Raw genomic sequence first — 22,202 nt, forward strand, 5'->3', positions numbered from 1 at the left:
GGCTGCTGAGATCGTGGGGCAGCCTTGGGCCGAGCTCCCCATGTGACGCACGAGGCCTGGCGCTGGCCTGGGGCTACTAGGGGGCGGTTTGTTACTCAGGCCGCACGTGAGGGGCGGGGCCGGGCCGGCCTTCGCGGCTGAGCACCGCCGCGTTCCCTCTGTTGCGCGCACGCGCAGGGCCCCCGCCGCAGCTCCGCCACACTCAAGATGGCGCCGGGGGCAGGCGCCGGGCCCCGCCCCCTGTGACGCGCGGGCGAGCAGGCCCTGCGGGTGGTGGTGGTGGAGGCAGGGGCGGAGCGGCGCCGCCAGTAGCCGCTGGAGCCGGGCCGGGCTGGGCCGAGCCGCGCCGCCGCCATGCCCTCCGAGAAGAGCTTCAAGCAGCGCCGCACCTTCGGTGAGGACCGGGCCGCGGGGGGACGAGCGGCCGGCAGGGGGGCCCGGGTACCCGGCAGCGGCCCGCTTCGCGGCGTGGTAGGGGCCGCTCCCCCTGCCGGGGGGGGGCTGCGGTGTGTGAGGGGGGGTGATTGTACCGGGCTCAGAGCCCCCTCCCCCGCTAAAGGGGGGGACCCCCGCTCTCTCCTGAGGGGCTTCACCCCCCCAACCCCCCGTGCCCGGCCTCGAGAGGTGCCGCCCGCCCCGGGCCGGCATCGCTCCGGGGCCCGGCCGCCGTGGGGACCTGCCCGCCCGGAGCGGCCGTGCCGTGGTGTTGAAGTGAAGGAACCGCGTCATGCCCCCCCCCCCCCCTTGTTGCTCCCAGGCGCAGCCCAGACCTGGTGTCACTTCTCTCGGCTGAGTCCTCCCGGGGGGCGCGGGAGTCAAGTGCTGGTGACTCACAGGCTAGGCTTTTTTTTGTTTTTAAAACCCATCCTTGTTGATCCAATAGTCCGCCAAGGGGGACCTGGCCCTGACAGAGCAGGAGGAACTGCATGGGACGCCAGTGCCCTAATTTTGAAGAGGAATTAGTGAGGGAGTCAGATAACCACCTTATTACAAGGAGTTGCAACAAAAGGCTACCCAAAGATGTATTGCTGGGCAGCTTAACATACATTAAAACGGTTGGCACTGCAGCTGGCATTGGAGGCTTGGCTTTAAAATGTCAATCCCTCTCCCCCCCCCTTTTTTTTTAAAGCAGGGACAAGATTGAGGCTCTCTGTTGTTGTTATACTTCTGTCTCAAGTGGTTTCCCCGCTTGCTCGAGTGGAACAAGAATCCTAGCTTTGTCTTGCTGCCACACCGCAGAAAATGAAAGCAAAGGTTATAGTGTGGTTTGTTTTCATTTCGTATGGTGTGGTACTTGTTCCACATCAGCAGGCCGGGGAACCTGTCTGTGGGTTGGCAAGCATGGTAGCAACAGGGCTATGCTTTCAAATGGAACGGGATCCTGAAAACTATTGGTTAAAGGAGTTTTGTGGCATGGTGGTGTTGAGACTCATCCTCACAAAAGGATGAAATGTACTGCAGAATTAGATTCTTGGGCTGGTGATATTACATGTCCACGTAATCCATTACTGCCTGCAGAACTCCCAGGTGCCAGAAAACCCCTCTCTTCATTGTATGCCTGGAATTAGGTATGTAACCCCTTCCTGTCAGGGTTGAGCATCTAACTTCCGCTGTGATGTTGACATGAGAATTAAATTCCACTTTCAGTTTTTAATTCTAACATGTGGAAATAATTCTCCACTTAAAAGTCTGTAAGATGACTAAAATGCATTCCTTACATCCCTGTTTAGTTCTTCAAAGCATAAAATACCCTGTTTAATGTTGGCTGGGGAACCTAGATTAGTCCCTTTCAGTAAGCACGGGTTTAAAGCACAGTTTGCTAGAATGGTGCCAACACACTTCCTGGAGTCAAAAAGCTTGAAGGGGCTGCATTCTTTGATCTGTTCATAGAGATCAGAGAGGAGGACTGGAATACCATCTCCTTTTTATTGCTCCTGGAGCCTCCATTTTCTTAAAACAAGAATTGGCAGCACAGCCTATTCCACTTGAAGTGCAAAGTTTTCTATGCAAAATAAAATTGATGGAAATCATTGGTCCAGATTCTTCCTGCATCTGTCTCTGGGTTGGAGTCTAACTATACTCAGCAGCCCCTCCACAGTCACTCCCTTGTACTCTAGCTAGTGTCTGTACTGATGTTGCTGGCAAATTTTACCAATCTAATCTGTCCTTTCTTCTGGAGCAGGGGTGGGCAAACTTTTTGGCCCGAGGGCCACATCAGGGTGCAAAACCGTATGAAGGTCTGGGTAGGGAAGGCTGTGCCCCCCAAACAGCCTGGTCCCTGCCCCCTTCCACTTCCCGCCCCCTCAGAACCTCCGACCCAGCCGCTGCCCAGGCAGAGCAAGCTGCACTGCCCACATAGTGGTGTAGCAGCAGGGGAGGGGCCAGGGGCTAGATTCCTTGGCCAGGAGCTCAAGGGCCGGGCAGGATGGTCCCATGGGCCGGATATGGCCCGTGAGCTGTAGTGTGCCCACCTCTGTTCTGGAGCCTCAAATACCAACATCAGCTTCCCTCCAAAAGCCGTTCTCCCCCCCCCCGCCCCCATTCCTATCAACAGCTTCAGTCCCAGGTATTAAGTTCAGCTAGGATGGCAGCCAATTAGTTGCTACTACAACTAATGCAGTCAGAGTACAGCTTTTATCTGTAACTTACTGAGGCCTGATTTTGAACATGCCATACACAGTAGTCAGAGAGATTTGTCTGGCTACCATTTTGTGCTGCTTCTACTCTACCCTATTAGTGCTAGAATCAAACAGAATTCCCATGTCTAAGCTCATCTCTTTCAACAGAAAAGAAACGAAAGCCAAGTTTATTTGGTTGGTTGAGGATTACTGTTCCTTCTCTTCTCCCCTCCCCCAATAACAGTCCTATTTCTGGTAAATTTAAGATTGGATATTGCTTAATAGCATACTTTTCTGTCCTCAGACATGGTAATGGTGGACCCTAAGGACTGTGGGTAGTGTTTATCTGGAACTCAGTGAATTAGAACTGGTCTCTGCTGAAAGTTAATTTTGGTATTGGGGGTCTTGAGCACCAGGAAGTTTGTAATAAAGATCTTAAGTTTTGGGAAGTCATTAATTCCCACATATCACTGCAGACCTGCTCTTTAGAAGCTTTAGGTTTGCTTGATTCTTGTTAGACTAATTTAATTTTAAAATCATGAGTCACATGTGCTGCATGTCATTACTAATCACATAGAAAACTTGCATGTAATTGTTGGATACATGAGATCTTAGCAGTGATCAAAGAATAGCTCTGAAAAGCAGTTGATTGAATGACAGGCCAGGTAATCAGTCCTTACCTTAGGATAAAAGGTAATGGGCTCAGTTGATGGGAGAAGAAGAATGGTCAGCAACACCCCTGAAGATCTGTTCTTATTACAGGAGTCTACTAATGCATCTAGGCTGTACTGTAGCCTTTAGTCCTTTTTCTGCAAGAGGTATTTATAGAGGGACATGGCCCATAAAGCAGAGAGAAGTGGAGATAAAGTCTGAGTTCATGGCAAGTCCAAATTCAGGCCCAGTGTAAGCAGGCATAACTAACTTGAAAGTAATTGTATCAGTTTACACCAGGTCTGACTTCCGTTTTGCCCAGCGTGTTAAGTCTGTGCTACTAATACCTCCCTTTAAAAGGAAACTAACCTTGTCTTGTGAACTGGCATGGGTAAATACTGAACAAACCAGAGGTTCGAAGAACAGCACCATCAGCATGGGTGATGTGGTATGCAATTAATAGAAAATTGATAACTAATTCAAATGTACAGTGTTAAGTGGACATTGATCTAAGAGCTAAGACTACATGCCAGTATATAGCCAGCAACTCCCTCTTCAGGAACACAAGATTAAACCTAGGATAGTGTCATGTTAAGTTTCCTAAACAGGAATATAGGATAAGGGATAACAGGAATGGATGCGGCAAATTCATGTGATTAAATGTCCTTTGCTTTAGTGGGCATCGCATTCTGCATTAACACAGTATAGGTTTCTCAGCCAAAATGAGTTTAGTAGTCATCTTTCTGGTCACAGAACAGTCATCCCTGATTGGAGAGTTGGTATTTATCATTGCTTTATTTTAGATAATTGCCTTTACTGAACCGGTTCTTTCCTCTGAGTAAATTCTTTACCTCATTTTTTTTTGATAGCAAAAAGCCTACTAGCAAGTAAGAGCCCATGGAAATAGCATACCTTGTATCCCTGAGGCTTAGAACAAAACCAATGTAGCGTGTATCTGAGCATTTAGATGGGCAATATTTTTTCCTCCCACAGAGCAAAGAGTAGAAGATGTGCGACTGATTCGAGATCAGCATCCAACAAAAATACCAGTAAGTGATTAATAACTTTACCTTTCTTACCACAGAAGGGAAGAAAGGCCAAAATGTATTAGGAATCCTCTGGGTCTGTAGGAATAAAAGATTATTCCTTTCAGGGGTGGCCTGGTCTTGAGGAAGTAATCCTCAGACTGGCAACCAATGACCAACGTGCTAGCTGGTGGCTGCTGCTAATCAGGTGAAATATGGTGTGTATGGTATAATGCGACTTGTAACAGAACCACAGTCCAATGAGAATCCTATGTGCAACTCTTTAGATGCAAAAACTGAAGACCTGTCTTTATAATAGAAGAGTACTCAGTAACTCCTGTCAGGAGTGTAACCCTAAAGAACAAGGGCTAAGTTATGCTTTGATTTGAATTACATCTAAGGATCCATGCTGCCAAAAATATGCCAACTCCTATCTTCTTAAAAAAAAAAACCAACCAAAAAACCCTTCTATCTAGAGCCTTCTGAGGCCTGGTGGGAGTGCTTCTTCTGAAAGCTTGGCTCCTGCGCCACCCACTTGCACTCTGTCTACACAAGAAAGGTGACCCATAGCTGGAAGCATCTGTTAGCCACAGGTCCTGCCAATTCCACCTCACTTTGGCTGATGGGACCAGTCTCCTTCTTGAAACTAGAAGTGTCTTTATTTTTTGACTCTTACTGCTCTAGATGCAGCTCTGTCAGTGGTGGGAGAGCTACTGTGTTCTCTAGGATTTGCTTAGTAGTAACTCAGGCAAGTCAGGACTCCTGTCCAGGCTACCATTTCCTTCTGACTAGGCTATTGTATGGGTGTTGAATTCTGAGTTCCATTGTATGGGCAGCCTTGATCTTGCCTTTGCAACTGCAAAGCGCAAAAAAAAAAAAAGCCACCCTAGTTTAAAATCAAAAGGAAGCTATGCCAGTAAGGATAATGTGGTGCTAATTTTTCTTCTTAATTTACCATTCTTTGCATGAAAATTGCCTTTCCTCCCTGTCATGGTGTAAAATGATCTTTAGGGGGTGTTAGTAAAGTGTGGGAGGCACTTTGTTTCTCTGAAAGCAACAGCAGTAATTTAATTAGGGGATAACTTAATTTGAGGTCTTTGCTCTCAGCTGTTTCCCAGTGCTGAAAACTGATGACATAGCCAGTTGAAGTTCCTCTACAAAGTGTCTGTTTTTTTTGTTTTTTAAATCAAACACTTTCCACTGTTCTTGCACTTCACTAGCAAGTAGCCCAGAAGACTGTGTTATACAACAGAGCTGGTTTGCCACTTAAAATGGAAACCGAAATAGCTGGCGTGGACTATTCCTGCACTGCATTGATTTCTCGATAACCAAACCAGTTCCGTTCTTCTTTCTGATTGAGCGAAGGTCCTCGCTGCCACTAGACCAGACTAATTTTATAACAATACCCGCGTTTAAACTTGTGAACGGAGTAGAAGGAAGGTAATTATTTACAACCAGGCTGCGGAGGAACTGCCACGCCTAAGGTAAAACCGCTCCTTACCACCACAGTTGTTCAGCGTGTTCTACCCTTGAATGTAGGGTTATAAAATAACCAGAAACAAGCCCCTGCACGGCCTTATAACTGCTACTTCAGAACTTTTTTCCTTCCAGGTCATTATTGAAAGGTACAAAGGTGAGAAGCAGCTTCCAGTTCTGGATAAAACTAAGTTCCTGGTACCAGATCACGTCAACATGAGCGAACTAATCAAAATTATCAGGTATGTTAATGGTTGAGTACAACACGGTGGATCAAAATAAAGTCATAGTTCAGTGTTAATCTGCTAGCTAGTGAATGCTTTGGATAACTATGGTAGGACAATGTCCTCAAGCTTGCCCCCTTGTGGCACAGCATGGCCTTGTGGGCCTGCTGCCCTCTGTCTCCCTTTTTGGGCTTTCAGTGACTTATTCAAACCCAGGGATTGAGGACAAGATGCCCTAGTTGTGGGATCTTATTAACTCTTTTTACAGAATACAACCCCTCTCTCCACCAGTTTAGCCCCTGAAGTCTAACCTTCAGCCCTGGGGTTAATGCCAACAAGTATGTTCTCTCACCTTCATGGGTCCCTAGCATGTCTCCTGGCGCTGGATTAGCATGCAGAATAAAGTCAAGCACATCTGATAAGGCATCTACAGCTCTCCCCTTGGAGGGTTACAATTCAGGCCAGCTGTAGCCCTCAGTCAGCTTCTCCCCAGTTAGCCTCTTTTTACTTACTGCTTTCATATGTCCACGTAGCAAGGTTAACAGGTCAAAATTGTCATCCTCCTCCTAGGAGTCTTGGGTAGGTAGCTTTTCTCTCTAGCAATACTTCCCTCCAAGGGAGCACTGGTAGCCTTTTATCAGGCCTAGGCACTCATTAGTTAATTAACTGCCTAGGTGATGTTAATTAACTGCTTACAGGTGTGCTGAGATGACTGGTTCCAGTAGTGTTGTCAAGGAGAAGGGTGGGGAAACGGACTTTACCCATTTCATACTTGAGGGAGATGGAGTTTAGCTTAGTTTATCCACTTATTTTTTTCCCACTACATTTCTGGCTTGTTCTCCTTGAATTCTGTAATGAGCAGACTGGGCCCTGGCTCCACTTTAAGGGGCCAGCCACCTGTGACACCCTTTAAACAAACTACAGTTTTTTGTACCAATATAACTATCAGTTAGGGGTGTAACTTTTTTTATCCAAATTGCTATACCAGTACAACCTCTGGTGGAGATGCAGTTTTACTAGTATGGTTTCCCTTTCACATTTGAGAATATAGCTATACTGCCATAAAGCATCTCTCTACCACTATAGCTGCATCCCGACTAGAGGGCCAAAGCACTTTAAGTATGTTGGGTCTAACTAAAGCAGCGCAACTTGTGTGTGGACAAGCCCTAAGTGAAAATGTTGAATCCCATAATACGGATTCATAGACTGTGGGGCTTTGATATCCATACTGAGACTGTGGCTGAGTACTGTAATGCTTTTGCTTTGTGTTGCTTCAGAGGAAAGTCAAAGATGAAGTTGGGGGGGGGGGGAGGAAGAAAGAAAGAAAAAACCTTAATATGTTACTGTAGCATAATGGCATTACTGTGCAGCAGAGGAGATCCATGTACAGTTCCCTATCTTGATGTAAGCAGAGGATATTTGATTTGAGGGTAGTAAGTAGTCATCAGTGTTCGGTATCATTCACCATTTTGAGTCTAGTTTGTTGCTTCACTAATGTTCTAAAGCAGCAGTTCTCAAACCTTAGCAACCCGAGGACCCCCATTTAAAAAATTTTGAGGGTCCCCCAAACTCCCTCGCTCAGCCCCAGGCCCCGGCCCCACCCCACCTCTTCCCGTCTTCTGCTCACTCCATCTCCCCCTCCCTCCATCGCTTTCTCTCCCTCATCCTCACTCACTTTCACCAGGCTGGGGCAGGGGGTTGGGGTGCAGGAGGAGGTGTAGGCTCTGGGACAGAGTTTGGGTGCAGGGGGGGTGGGGGTGAGGTGCGGACTCTGGCGTGAGGTGTAGGCTCTGGAAGGGAGTTTGAGTGCGGGCTCTGGGCTGGGGCAGGGGGTTGGGTTGGGGTGCAGGCTCTGGCTGGGCGGTGCTTATCTCGGCCGGCTCCCGAATATGACCGGCACATCTCTCTGGCAGCAGCTTCTAGGCGGGGGATGGAGGTGGAGGTCACCACGCACTGCCCCTACCTGCCAGCACCGCCCCCACAGCTCCCATGGGCCACAGTTCCCAGCCAGTGAGAGCTGCAGAGTCAGCGCTTGGGCAGTGTGTGGAGACCTCCTGGTTTCTTTCTGCTCCCCCACCCCCCCGTGTGCTGTCCGCTTCCAGGAACGGCACAGAGCCAAGGCAGCCAGGGAGCCTGCCTTAGCCCAGGTGTGCCACTGGACTTTTCGCACCTAAAATCTTCCAGTTTGGCTTCAGTAGCCTCCAGGAGATAGAGGGACAGGGAGGAGTTGAAGGAGAAAGGTGGAGGAATTGATCAGTGGGGCCTGAGAACCTCCTGGAGTACTCTCAGTGACCCCTGGGGTCTGTGGATCCCAGTTTGAGAAACGCTGTTCTAAAGAATAGAGTGGCTGTTTCTCTGGCTGAACTGTATATGTGAGCTACTTCTTTTAGAGTGGTCTTTGGGACAAATACTGAAATAGAGACCCTCCCCATATGGTACTGTAAAAATCCCCCTTATGGGATTGTTACTGTCATAGCCTAATTCAGATTCTTACATAAGAACTACTAAACGTGGGAACTGACCTCAGAATTAGGGTCCCAAAGTATTTTGGAGCAGTTTGAAAGGCTTTTAAATTAAGATCCTACTTTAGCAGTAGGACTTGTCTACACAGAGACACACTGGACAACTTAATCCAAATTGAAAAGGAGTACTTGTGGCACCTTAGAGACTAACCAATTTATTTGAGCATGAGATTTCGTGTAGCTCACGAAAGCTCATGCTCAAATAAATTGGTTAGTCTCTAAGGTGCCACAAGTACTCCTTTTCTTTTTGCGAATACAGACTAACACGGCTGTTACTCTTAATCCAAATTAACACTTAACTAATCTATTTTACATTCCCACCTAAAGTGTATCAAATCCATGTGTGGATTCAGAATTAAGGTGGCTTTAATTTGGTTTCTCTTACCTTAATTCCATTTGGAAGTGAATTAAGAGAAACCAAATTAAAGCCACCTTAATTCTAGATAAGAGCATCCACACATGGATTTAAGGCTGTTTAACTAATCCATTTTAAATTCATACAAAGTTAATTTAGATTAATTTTCCTGTGTCCCTGAGTAGACAAGGCCTTAGCTGAAAGGCCTTCCTGCTACTCAGTTTTTTTGTCCATTTTCATGCTGGACTTCAGTGCCCTTTATTGACTTTGTGCAATTGGTCTTGGTCTTACCTATGTGCTTTTGCATATACCAAACTGTAGCCACTCTGCGGGAACGTCCTCCTGTGCTGTCCATTGGCTATTACATTCAGTAAACCTTTTGTACCCGAGTGGTTAGAATTTGAGCTCAAGGTGGCTCTTCTACTCTGCTGTAGCTAAAAGAGTAAAGGAATCTTCTGTTGAGAGCTCTGCAGCTGGTAGAGCCAAAAGCAGAGTTGGCAGGAAGCAGCTCTGTCCCCAATGACTTAGGGTGGTAGAAAGAGTATTTATGTGCTGCTGGCTGCTTTGGAAGGCAGTCTGACTCCTCAGCTCTATACTCAGGCAGGAACAGAATGACAATGCATTAATTTCTTTTCAAGCTCCCCATTTCTCCTCACTTTAATCCTGCATGTATCTGCTCCAGTGCAGAAGGCTGTGTACTCCAAAGCCCAGAGTCTTAAGAATAAGCATGTTTTTCTTGCTTCAGTCCTCATGTTTATGGGCAAAGCTATGGGTTTTTTTTCTACAGAAAATTGTAATGCATGTCATGGCAGAGGTGTGGGGGAAAACAAGGATATGTCACAAAGGGTGGGGAGGAGCTGGAGAGTGAGCTAACCCCACAGCAGTGGTTCCTGTCCCACAAGGCTGAGCTTGGCTCCCCACTCCAGGCATTGCAGTGGAGGCAGAGGGCCAAATTTGATTGGCACTGGAGAGCTGGATGCACCAAACCTGAGCAGCCCTGCAACCATGTATGCCAGATTGCAACACCTGGAGGCCACAGAAGCTGCAGGGATCACAGACGTATTCAAATTCACAATGATCATGAACACTGATCTTTGTTCCAAAAGCTTAGCCTTACTGGTGGTCCCACAGAAGGCTATTTGGGCCCCTCCTCTGTAACCTTGTAAAGGCCAACTTGTTTAAAAATGTCAGGGTGCTTTCCAGGGAATATGAAATGAAAAGCTCCTTGAGTTAGGCTGAGCCTGGATTCTCCAAGTGCTTGTAAAAGACATAATTCCATCCTTCATTCTTTCAGTGTCATAGAATCATAGAATATCAGGGTTGGAAGGACCTCAGGAGGTCATCTAGTCCAACCCCCTGCTCAAAGCCGGACCAGTCCTCAATTTTTGGCCCAGATCCCTAAATGGTCCCCTCAGGGATTGAACCTAGAACCCTGGGTTTAGCAGGCCAATGCTCAAACCACTGAGCTATCCCTCTGTAATCTGGCTTTCCAATTCCACAGCTTTGAAGGCTCTAGGGCCTGACTTCTAAACTGTGCATGCAGATAAACAGTTCTAATCTCATGTTTGCAGTTACCTGATTTAAGTAAATGAGCCATTTCTACACTTTTGGATTTTTACCAACTATAATAAGAACCCCTGGCAACTGCTCTCAGCACTCTTGACAATCTTTAAAAATATACTAAACAGATATTCAGTTCCCCCTCTCAAATGGATAGTCAAGGGACAACAAATACAATAGAAGCTAACAGTACACAATCCCAGGGGGTTTACCTCATCAGCTCTCCGAAAACACCTGTCTCCCCACAGGCAAGGGGCAAGGTGGGCCTTAGCATGCACACTGAAGACATGATAAGGAAGTGAATTCCAAAGGTCTAGGGTGCTAATTGAGAACACCCTGCCAGCTACTCATGGGGGTTCAGGTGATGTCATTGGGTGAATCTGGGCCTCAGTTTCATACGGTTACAGTAAGAGGTTCCTTAACTAAATCTAAATGCAAAAGTCTTTTGGGCCTTGTCTACATAGGAACTTTTTTGTGGTTCTACCAGTATACTTATAGTTATTCTGTAACCTTTATGCAGACACTTTCGAGTGTCAGACTGCCTCTTCTCAGTTTAGTTTAAACGCCTTCCTAAGTGACAAGCTAAGCTGAAAATGGCACTTTTATACTGGAATAAGTGTCTACACAGGCAGGTTTGTAGCAGTATAACTATGCTGTTTTAACCCCACTGGCGAACCTGGCAAACTTTCCCATGTAGGCCTTGTACAAGAGACTTTGGGCAGGTCTACACTATGGCCGGGATCAATGCTCTGAGATCGATTCACTGGCGGTCGATTTAGCAGGTCTAGTAAAGACCTACCAAATCGACTGCAGATCGCTTTCCAGTTGACCCCTGTACTCTACCCCCGATGAGAAGAGTAAGGTAAGTTGACGGGACATTTTTCTCCTGTTGACCCACCGCGGCGTGGACCCCGCTGTAACTCAACCTAAGGTACGTCGACTCCAACTACATTATTCACGTAGCTGGGGTTGCGTAGTGTAGGTCGACTTACCGCGGTAGTGTAGACATAGCCTCAGCCTCTATTTCAGGGCTTGTCTACATGGTGTGTTAGTGCAAAACAGCTTAGGTGTAAGTTGTCTGGCACGCTAACAGTGCTGGCATGCACTGACTGTTTCTGGCATGCCTGATGTAGTCCTGCTTACAGGACTAAGTTAATGCTCACTAGGAAATTTTTACTGCATGCCAGTAGGTCTGCAAGGACCATTAGTGTTACTCCTGGAGGAATTCTGCACCACAAAATAAAAAATTCTGCACACAATATTTGAAAATACAATATGCAGAATTTGTCAAAATAACGATATAATGATGCCAGGTACAATTATTTCGGTGATTTATTTCAAAATATCTGTCAGCAAGTATGTCTGTAACAATACAGACAAAAAAAAGATTCTGGTAATTTTTTTTGATAGATTGCTTACTAGGCATATTAATACAGAACTTTGTGTAATTCATTTAAATTACAATGCAGAACAGTATTTCCTGTCAGAAGCAGTGCAGAGGCTTTAGGGAGTTGAGACCGGAAGAGCTGAGTGAGAGGGAAGGAGCCTAGGAGTGAACCTGGAGGGTGTTGGGTGTGGGTAGGTGGTTTGCATTGGGCATAGAATTTTGTATTTTCCTGCATAAAATACATTTTGTCTAAGAAGTGCTGCAGTTCTGCCTTTTGCCCAGCAGAGGCCTCTGTGGTGCCAGAACAGCAGGCTGAACCCAGCTGGCTGTTCTGGCACCACAGCGGCTCCTGGTGGGTAAAAGGCAGAACTGCAGCACTTCATAGGCCAGACGTCTCTTGTGCGGGAAAATACAAAACTGTGGAAGACAGATGAATTCTGTGTGTCGGTGGATGCACAGAGTTCCCCCAGGAGTATAGTGTGCACCAGCACATCACTCGCCAACGCATCTTGTGGAGAAGCCACAAATGAGCGTTTGTTAGATGATACTGGGGGAACGCAGTTCCGTTACCATCGCACTTCCCTTCTCTTTCTTTGCTTAACAGACGACGCCTGCAGCTGAACTCCACTCAGGCTTTCTTCTTACTGGTGAATGGACACAGCATGGTGAGCGTGTCAACCCCCATATCAGAGGTGTACGAAAGCGAAAAGGATGAAGATGGATTCCTGTACATGGTATATGCCTCTCAGGAAACTTTTGGAGTGCAATCTTCCATGTAATCCATTCAAGTGGCTTCTAGCCTAGGATTTTGGTTTTACCTTCTACCCCCCCATCCCAACCCCAGGAAAAAGAAAGGGATGTCACCTACTCCTCAGTACCTTAGCATAGTCTTGCTTTAGCAGGTGTCCTCCTCTTACCTTGCCTTGTTTGTGAATATTAAACAGCTGAATGCCAGTACAGACAAGCATAGATCTAGCTTCGAAAACCTGCTGTCATATTTCACATAGGCACACTTGTTTTAAGTCTCTGGACTTCCTGAATGGAACCATACCTTGCACATTCAGATTGCCAACACAAGAAACACTTGATGGTCTTCAGTGACACAGGAACTGGCACCAGTTTCCTGGTGTGAACAAAAGTGTTTGTGTGACATCTTTCTGTTAATTACTCATACTGTTCCTAGAAAGTGCTCCTTTGCATGGAAAGGCTACCTTTTTCCATCATGGAGCAAACATGTTAGGGTCTAAAGTACAAGTTTGTGCATATTAAATCTTTAGTCTAACTGTGGAATCATTTGCCTCAGTATTTGCAGAAAGTGAGGGCAAGTGGTGGTGGGGGAATAGTTTCATAGTACTGCTACTGCATAAGATAAGATGCCAGATTCCTGGACATTATTCATACCAAATGCCACAGCTTTACTCTAATTGTAGCAAGTCCATATTTTAAGATGATTCCAGGTTAGCTCCTGGACCGTTAACATTAAGAGAAACTTTAATCTGTTAAGAAGTTTCACTGACACAAATGGCTGCTCCATGTGAGCGAACTTTCAGTGGGTAGACCCTCCTACCCTGAGGGGCTGCTTTTCCAGAAAATAATTGGGTTTTTTTGGTTAAATTACTTCCATAACCATGCCTGAGTGATAGATGCAGCCCCTAAAAATGGGTAATGCCCCCCTAGTGATCTTGGTCTTTAAAATCTTAGTTTTACTCCATGCACTATTCTGCCTAATTTGTTTTTGATTACTGCTCCCTATAGTCAGCAAAGCAGCTGTATATCAACTCTTCAGGGCTGAAAGTCAGACTGCTTTGTTTATACACAGTTCTACTGAAAACATTGGATTCAAACATGAATCTAAATTGTCTCAGTCATTTGTTCATGTCATAACTGATGGGGGAAGTGCTTTATAAAATCATTTCACATTCAGGAATTGATATTTTAAAGTTCTGAGGTACAGCTGTCACTGAAGCTTCCTGCCCACTGCGTGGAGTTTAAAAATTTGGTGTTACTAGTATCATGAATAGGGATGCATCCTATGCAGAGGGTTCTCAGTAGGATCAGTGTCCTGCCTTTAGAGTTGTAAAGTTAAGTATTGCAGACTAAGATTTACCCTTGTGTATCATGTGTATGAATTAATTACATCTGTTAGTGGAAGTTAACTTACTACCAGGGAGAAGGGGAGGAGAGAAGCAATACTACTGCATCTTGGCACTCTGTACAACATCCAGGTGTACAATTTGTACCTACAGCTTTCTGCATGCATCTTGGTCACAATACTTATTTAATTTTTAAATGTTCATTGTTTTTTACTTAATGTAAACTTTAAATGCAGCTTGTCTTATGTTTAGTTTTTTGTGTAAAACCATCCTGTTAACTCATGACAGCCATTCTTGTAATTACTGTGTGATCAGTATGACTGATTTCTGTACAAATGTTGCTTTTTTTTTTAAATTAATACAGTGCTATGACATGACTCAGTCACAGCTTGAGTGGTAATTTACACTGCTTTCTTCTCATTTTAATGCAATAGCCATTCCTAGAGAAGGGCAGACAAATGTGTCAAGGGCCACCATATGATTCCAGTACCCAGAGCTGAATGATAGGTTTGTCTGTTAGTAGATCAGACTGTGGATTAGCAATCTATGATGATGCTTAGGACCCTGAACAACCATATTAAAATTAACTCTGTTAGAATGGAGGCGCCCTGTCACAAAAGAAAGGGAGAAGTTAGAAGGAGGGGCTTGTGGAGGTGCCATCATCAGGCAATCCCATTGTGATTTAGTTGTTCGTGGGGAAGGATGCATTATGTTTCCCATAGCAAAGACATAATGAACTACCCACACAAAACCATACTAATAAAATAGCTTGAATATTTTCTGCACAGAAAACAGCTGTTCCCATCTCATCCAAGATTTTACTTAAAACTTCCCTCAATCTAGCTTTTTATCCCAAGGCTAACTTGTTATATTCTGCAACATTAGTCACTGTTTAGCTTTTTTTCTGAGTTTACAGTAACAAGGTAAGTTTAAAGAAATCTCATGTTTTTAATTTGGGGTTAGATTCTACACCACTTACTCCATCAATAGTCCCCACTGACTTTACTGGGACTATGACTAGTAAGGTACTACAACAGGCATAAGGGTGGCAGAATCTAGCCCTTCAGTGATTTAATAAACAATTCAGAAGCAATTGTAGGTATTGAGACTTAACTAGGGTTTCAAAGGAATGGATTTAGCAAGAAAGCAATGAGCAGACAGCACTTTGTATAGCTTACAGTACAAAATGCCATTCTTCCAAAACAGTGTTTTAATACTGGCTTTAAGGGCTATGGCTGTGTTCAGCAGTTCCACTTGTCTTTCACCTGTGAAGACCAGACTTGTAATTCTTTAAGTCACAGTGTGGTCCTAGTTTATAAACACTGCAGAACCCCCTGCTCACTAACCCAACAGTCAGTCTTCTGAAATGAGGTCCAGGAGTGAAGTGTCACGTTGTGGACAGCAGTACCTTGCAGAGTAACCTCAGTTGTGCTTGACTCAGGCAAAGTTTGTCCCTCAAATTTTAAATATTAGAGAATAGCAGTTGCATAGAGACACAAACAATGTAAGGTCTATCTGATTCATTGGCAGATGAGTATAGTTAGACTGAGGGTGGCTTTAACTGTAAAATTGTTCTGAATTAATTTCTAAGATAGTTCTCAACTTAAGTTGGGAGAAAACTAAAAGGGATAAAGCCTTTTAAAAGCAATTAAGGACTTGGACATTTTTTATTTTCCATACATTAAATTTACTTAGATAAAAACATTCTAAAAATGTACAATTTTACCTTTAACAAAGTATAATAAAACATAAAAATTCCAATACCAGAATACTTGACATTTACAATTCAAAATCAAATTAGCTGAATATTAAATATTTACAAAACTATTTTAAAAATATTTATAAAGTTACATGCACAATTGACTGAAGTAAGGGAAATGGCTCAAATTGGAGTAGGAGTTTCCTTTATTCCTAGTGGAAAACTATATCCAAGAGAAACTGTTAAACTATACTTCAAAACATAGGATTTGCTTTGTTTCTGTACCAAAGCATCTTTTACTTGTGTAAGAACTTAAATAGTCCCAAGGGTTTGTTGTGTAGTTCCTTAGTATTGTAGTAACTTACCTTTGGCCTCAACCAGCAATATGATTTTCCAGAATCTTGCAAGTGGTAAGTACATTTACTTCCAACGAAACAGGACCCACTGGATTTACAAAGGAATTCTAGACCACTCCCAGAATCCAGGGCTTTAAGTGTTCTACAGGACTGATGCCATTATGAAACTGCAAGAACTAATCTGTTTTCATTTGGGGGAGTGGAATTAGTGTGGCTTCTCTGCCAAATACCATACACCAAATTTTAGCATCTGTACTAACAAGCAGTAAATGGCATGAAACTCAAGCTGAGGTAACAGTGGTTGGTTTATACTATTATTTGAGGAAGTCCTTCACCTATTTTGTGGCTGAATTTTTACTGGTCATGTTTAATACAGTTTAGGAAGTTTCACATAACATGAAACCTGATATTACTGTAGGTAAAGTTACTATGAAATCCTATTAATACCTGCTTCCTGATATGAATCTTCCTTGTTGACCCTCCTAACAAATGTTAATGACACAAATATACTAACCTCTAATGCTTAATTTCAAATTGGACTGCTACTGTCAGAAGAGTTTGTTGGTAATTCTGGCTTCATACTCCTAACACTTCCATCACCAATACTTTAAAATCAGAAAGACTACTGTGAAATTGCACTATATACTATATATTCCCCCGGTAAGGAAGCTTAAAGTTATGACCCTCTTTCACATTCCTACAGTGCTGAGATTAAAAGCAGAGAATGACCAGGAGTTTGTCCCTCTTTTGCATTTTAAAGTCTCAGGTATCCTATAGTGCAATCTAGTTTGTAAACTAGATATTCTTACACTGCCAGGGCAAAGATATGAGTAAAAAGCTTATTCTGTGTCTATTTTCCATATTTGGACATACAGAAATGGTATTATGAGCTGGTTCTTTCAGTCACTCTAGACAAACTAATTTGAGAGGAAAGATGGACTCATGCCTTTTAAAATGGATTATATAATTAAAGTGCTCTGTTTCGGCTCACCAACTTTGGTTGTTCTTGGTACAAACTGAACAGATTATGCTAGCAAAATCAGCAGCCATAATTCAGGTTGATGATTTAGGGAAAGCTCTATAAACAATACTTGCTCTTCAAACATTTCTACATTAAGCTCCATTTCCTTCCATTTACTCAGGCTCTTCTGAGTTTGAATTTGAAATCAGCCTTAAAAGGTAATTTTTAAATATAGTTAAGTGCACATTAATCAGCCTAGGAAATATCAGCCTTAACTTTACATAAAGGAAACATTCTTGAAGAGAAGAATTCTGAATGCAGGAATGAAACCATTTTTGAAGACACTAACTGGATAAAAGTTCAGTTTAATAATCCTCGTTACCCTTTTAATGTGCAGTGAATATTAAACAGACAAGACTATACTTCCCAGCCTTACCCATGAAACAAAATGTAACTGGTATAGAAAACAAGAATTTTTTTTTGTTGGTTTTTGTTAGTTTGAGGGCAGGCTTTTAGTCCTTGCATGTGTGTTGAAATAGTTCAAATACAGTTCAATTTTAAAATAGTCTTTTGTTTAAAAAAAGTGAAAAAATGTGAAAGTTTGGCTTTCAGCACACGTTCCAGGCTACTGGAGAGACCATCAAAATCCTGTAGTAAACATTTTAAGTGAAAACTGCAAGTTCCCTTTAACATACTGTATGACAGCTTTTTTTGTACTATTGTTTCAAGCTCATTAAGGCGAAGTAAATTGCATTGTCAGTTCTCATCACATTAGTGTTGCAGATTTGAAAGTTGCTCATGAGACCATTCTATATAACCACCTCAAAATACAGACATAGCAAACAATTGTTTCAACACTGTCTATAAATACTGTGTAGTGTGAACAGAGCTGAGGACACAGAAGTATGGCGTTTCTTCATTGCATAGAAATAAGAAAAAACAGAAATCTTGTTATTTTTGAAAAACCAAATGTTACACAACTTCAGGCTTTGGTTTCTGTAAGCCAAAAAACTGTATGACCTCCAAAGGAAAACTGGGATAAGTTTGGTGTCTTGCCATCTCACGTTACAATGCCTCTTTATCAATACTAATTCATCATATTGTCCTAGCCTGTTGTTGCTTTGGGGTGAGGCTGACAGTTTTGAGAAAACGGAACTGAAAGGTGTCCCAGACGTTTAACTTCTCTAACATTTGCCATTAAAATCTTGATTGACAATTTATTGCATTAGCTACTTAAACTCACACTTCAGTAGCTAACGCCGGATCTACCCTGAAGAGCTTTGCGCACACAAAGAAAGCGTCTTGCACTGGTCTGGCTTCCTTGCTTTCAAACCAGAGCAAGATGCACCAGGACAAGTGCTATTTATTCTGGCATAGCACCTCTACCCTCGGGTTTGCACTGGTGTAGCTATACAGGTGTAAAAAAAATCCCACAAGGTAAACAAGGCCTCAGGTATTAAAGTTGCATACTCTAATCTGGAAAACAAGAATCACTTTAAATTTCAGGCCATTTTTTAAAAAAAAGGCCGCACCCATTGCAGCCTGTGAAATTCCTTGGGCAAGACAGGACAAGACCTTTTCAATTCAGCAACATGAGCTTTGTTTGGCTTCTGCCTAACTCTTAATTAAACTTGCCAACTCAAAATTATGTATGCTAGGTAGTTAACACCAAAATTAGTAATCTGGAATCTACGGCCACAAAGAAGGCTGACAGTAAATCCTTAAAAGTCTTCAAAATAATGACGTTTACGACCCTTTACATGTTTGAATTCCTCCCCTCTGACTCCTGTAGCAAAAGCCCTGGGGTACGAGTCAGTTTCATTACATAAAGTAAAGCAACAGCTTGCTAACTCTGCTGCCAGAGTTTATTTTTAGGATGGTTTAAAATTCATTTACAAAAGCAGAGTAGTAAGGTTTCTGTGAAAGAGACCTATACACAGTAACAGGACTTAAAAGGTGTTTCGTGTATTACTTAAAAAAAACCCCTCTTTTGTGAAGCCTTTATGGCCCTGGAGTCTCTGGGACTTGGACCCTTGGAAAACTAAGTTACTTTCACTGCTGGTAACCCACTTCTATCTAGTAATAATGGTGACAGTGAGAGTACGGTTGTTTCCAGAACGAAATGAAACTGCCATGTGTGTTCTTTTGGAAGGGAAAGGAGAGAATTATTTAAGATTTTTATTGTGTAGTAAATCGCATAGCCTGCTGGTGCCAATGTTTAAAGGTTGGAACTTCTTTGCCTCTTGCACTGGTCTCGGAGTGACATTGTCTGCTAAAAGTGCAGAAGCCTGAATAGTTTTACATTCTTCTGTAGTGCAATCCTTAAAAATCCCAGAGATTAGTGCCTGATGACTTTTGAAAAAAAGCAGCCATTTTACCTAGCCCAGGGTTTCAAAGGCTAGCTGGCACACAGCCGCTCACACCTTCAACCTCCAGCTCTCATTTCAGATCACATTGTAGTAGCTGCCCTGGAGTTATCCTTTTCATGGTAGAAGGTCCAAAGATGGCAACATTCTTCAGCAGAAGTGTGTAGGGTGGTTGGTTTTTTTTGCATTTGCAACAGAAAATGTAGTTGGCCAACTTCACCTGCCATCCACTGCGCATCAGTCGCATGATCCGTATTAGGCAAGTTCCGACTCCAAGATCTAAGCTTGAATTTTGGCGATCAAAAATGGGTTTGATGCATCCCTAAGCTAGATTTTCTACCTGTCTAGTAAAGTAAAGCACCTTTGGATTAAAAAACACATTAAAACTTAACAGTAATGGACTTCTCAGTTTCGTATTTAAAATTCCTTATCTCCATGGCTTACAGTGTTCTCTTGGCAGAGAAAGTTATCAGTCTGTGGAGTCAAGACTTTCAGCTGGAGGGGCATATTTCAGCCTAAAAGTACCTGTAGAAGAGGGAAAGAGGGGGAAAGGAAGTCAACAATGCAAACCTTTTTTAGCAGTTCTCTCTCACAGCATTTTAAATATCTGCTTCTTACAGATTATGCAACAGCATTATAAAATGCTAAAATTAGAAAAAAATGGATTTTTTAAAATTTAAATTAAATACTTTTCTTTTAAAAATAAACCCATTTAAAATTGATTAAAAAATAACCTATGTTAAGGTCTAAATTTAGTATACTCTATACAATTATTTAAAATTAAATACCAAATTATGCACTACATTTGTGCTGCCTTTGGGCAGGTCTACACTAGAAGTGCTACATCGGTGCAGCTGCGCCAGCGTAGTGCATCTGGTGAAGACACTCTATGCTGACCGGAAAGCGCTCTCCCCGCGGCATAATTACTCCACCTCCACGAAAGACGGAAGCTATGTTGGTGGGAAATCATCTCCCGCCAACATAGCGCCAGTGTGGTCAGTGCTTAGCTCGCCGTAACTTGCGTTGCTCAGGGGGGTCTTTTTCACACCCCTGAAAGACGTAAGTTAGATCAACTTAAGCGGTGTTGTAGACCTGCCCTAAGTTTTACAGAAAGTCAAGCCACTGAACTGATGGAAGTCATTGGCTAAGCAACAACCTGGTTCTAGGTGAAGTGCTAAGCCAGCTTTTGACAGCAGTCGCCTCAGGCACAGAGAGAATATTTGCATTCATTTCAGTTTATTCAACTAGTTAAGTTCAGTAACTGGTTCATTCAAAGTTAAGAGAGGGACTGAGAACTGAAAAAGCAGGAAAACTTGTTTTCCTCTTCCAATATGAGTAAAAAGTAGGTGTGGGAGGATGACATCTACTAGTTCTAAAATCTTGAAGACATCATGACCAGAAGTAATCAGATACTACTACTTGTTAAAAAAAGTTTTAAATGTACTTTCTGATAAACTTACTTTTCCCCTTATGTATCCAGCACACTTAGTTTTATTTAACTACCTTATTTATTTTAACTAATAATACACAATTTTGAAATGTTAAAATACTGTTATGTATTAATTGAATTCAGTTTCCATTCAACTGCAGCTTGACACAAATCACAAGTAAAAAAATTAATCATATTGTAAATAAAGAATGAATCATTCACCATTTACATAAAAATGTAAATAACTAAGAATCTGAATGAATGTATGTTAAACTATATATGCTTAAATAAATGTGTATAGATGTAATGTAGCCTCCTGGTTAGCAAAAAAGTGCCAAATTATACCAATCAATGAGAATCAGCCTATCATTAGGAAAATAACTGAGGTACAAATGCAAAACCAGACCGATGATATAAATTCAAGTTTCCTGCTTGCTGATGTAAATCATGATTAAGATCAGTGATTAAATCATTTTGATTTAAATCAATCCATCCCCTTACACAATAAAAGCAGCAGCCAACCTCACTCATGAAGTTGACAGGGAGACGTCTACTTTAGGCAGGAGGAGTGGGAAATAAAAACACAGCACAACACAGAATGCTGCTGTGGCTAACATGCAACTTCGGGGCAGCAGAAGTTTTAAGATCTTCAAAACTGCAGTAATTCAGGGCAGTTTTACAGGAGTTGATGAAATGCAGCTTTAACATGCGTTACAGAGCACCAGTCTAGTGGTTTAGACTCAGGCTGTGTCTACACTACGGCCCTTACAGCGGCTCAGCTTTACTGCTGCAACTGTGCCACTGTAAGGTCTCCCGTATAGCCGCTCTGTGCCGATGGGAGAGAGCTCTCCCGCCGTCATAATGAAACCACCCCCAAAGAGTGTCTCCTGCCGACAGCGCTGTCCACACTGGCGCTTTTGTCGGTGAAACTTATGTCGGTCAGGCAGGTGTTTTTTCCACCCCCCTGACCAACAAACGTTTTGCCAACAAAAGTGCTAATGTAGACAAAGCCTCAGAAGTCTGCGATTGGCTTAGGATTGACTGAGGCAGTGCCACAATTTTCGGAGCTGCCACTATCCAAATACTAAGTTCTGGAAACAACACTAATTATTATTCATACTTTTAGCACTGCTGGAAAACTCCGCCTATTCGCTTAAAAAAAAAAAAAGGATAAGTTCTGATGACATTTTCTGCACTATCTAAACACAAAGAAAGACAGTCCCCGCCCCAAAGCACAACCTGAAATATTGTTTGCGGTGTTGTAGCTCTGTCAGTCCCAGGATATCAGAGAGGCAAGGTGGGTGAGAGAATATCTTTTATTGGACCAACTTCCGTTGGAGAAAGACAAGTTTTCAAGCTTATCTTTAGGTCACCGGAAAATGAGCTCTATGTAAGCTCAAAAGCTTGTCCCTTTCACCCACAAAAGTTGGTCCAATAAAAGATATTACATTTCAGATTAGCAAGGTGGGCAAGGTATCAC

At 43.1% G+C, this 22,202-nt stretch overlaps 2 protein-coding genes across 2 annotated transcripts in view; one reads left to right on the top strand and one right to left on the bottom strand.

The window, feature by feature from the left end:
• Nucleotides 1-237: 237 nt before the first annotated feature.
• On the top strand, nucleotides 238-14,288 carry MAP1LC3B (microtubule associated protein 1 light chain 3 beta). The gene is made up of 4 exons (XM_048870719.2): nucleotides 238-394; nucleotides 4,263-4,318; nucleotides 5,906-6,012; nucleotides 12,423-14,288. The coding sequence occupies exons 1-4, from the start codon at nucleotides 355-357 to the stop codon at nucleotides 12,595-12,597; spliced, it is 378 nt and encodes a 125-aa protein (XP_048726676.2). The 5' UTR covers nucleotides 238-354; the 3' UTR covers nucleotides 12,598-14,288.
• A 1,271-nt stretch (nucleotides 14,289-15,559) lies between these two features.
• The window catches only part of ZCCHC14 (zinc finger CCHC-type containing 14), a 91,709-nt gene continuing 85,066 nt past the window's right edge, over nucleotides 15,560-22,202 (bottom strand). Inside the window, exon 13 of the mRNA XM_048870718.2 lies at nucleotides 15,560-19,818. Coding sequence (XP_048726675.1) covers nucleotides 19,763-19,818 — 56 coding nt within the window. The 3' untranslated portion in view covers nucleotides 15,560-19,762. The remainder of the gene's footprint in view (nucleotides 19,819-22,202) is intronic.

This window comes from Caretta caretta, chromosome 12 (assembly GCF_965140235.1).
Source record: "Caretta caretta isolate rCarCar2 chromosome 12, rCarCar1.hap1, whole genome shotgun sequence".
Classification (NCBI taxonomy): domain Eukaryota; kingdom Metazoa; phylum Chordata; order Testudines; family Cheloniidae; genus Caretta; species Caretta caretta.

Excerpts from the sequence above, each read along its gene's own strand:
- MAP1LC3B (XM_048870719.2), top strand. The coding sequence starts at position 355 with ATGCCCTCCGAGAAGAGCTTCAAGCAGCGCCGCACCTTCG. Across the intron at positions 4,319-5,905 it reads AGCATCCAACAAAAATACCA|GTCATTATTGAAAGGTACAA; the intron begins GTAAGTGATTAA and ends TTTTCCTTCCAG. Across the intron at positions 6,013-12,422 it reads GAACTAATCAAAATTATCAG|ACGACGCCTGCAGCTGAACT; the intron begins GTATGTTAATGG and ends TTTGCTTAACAG.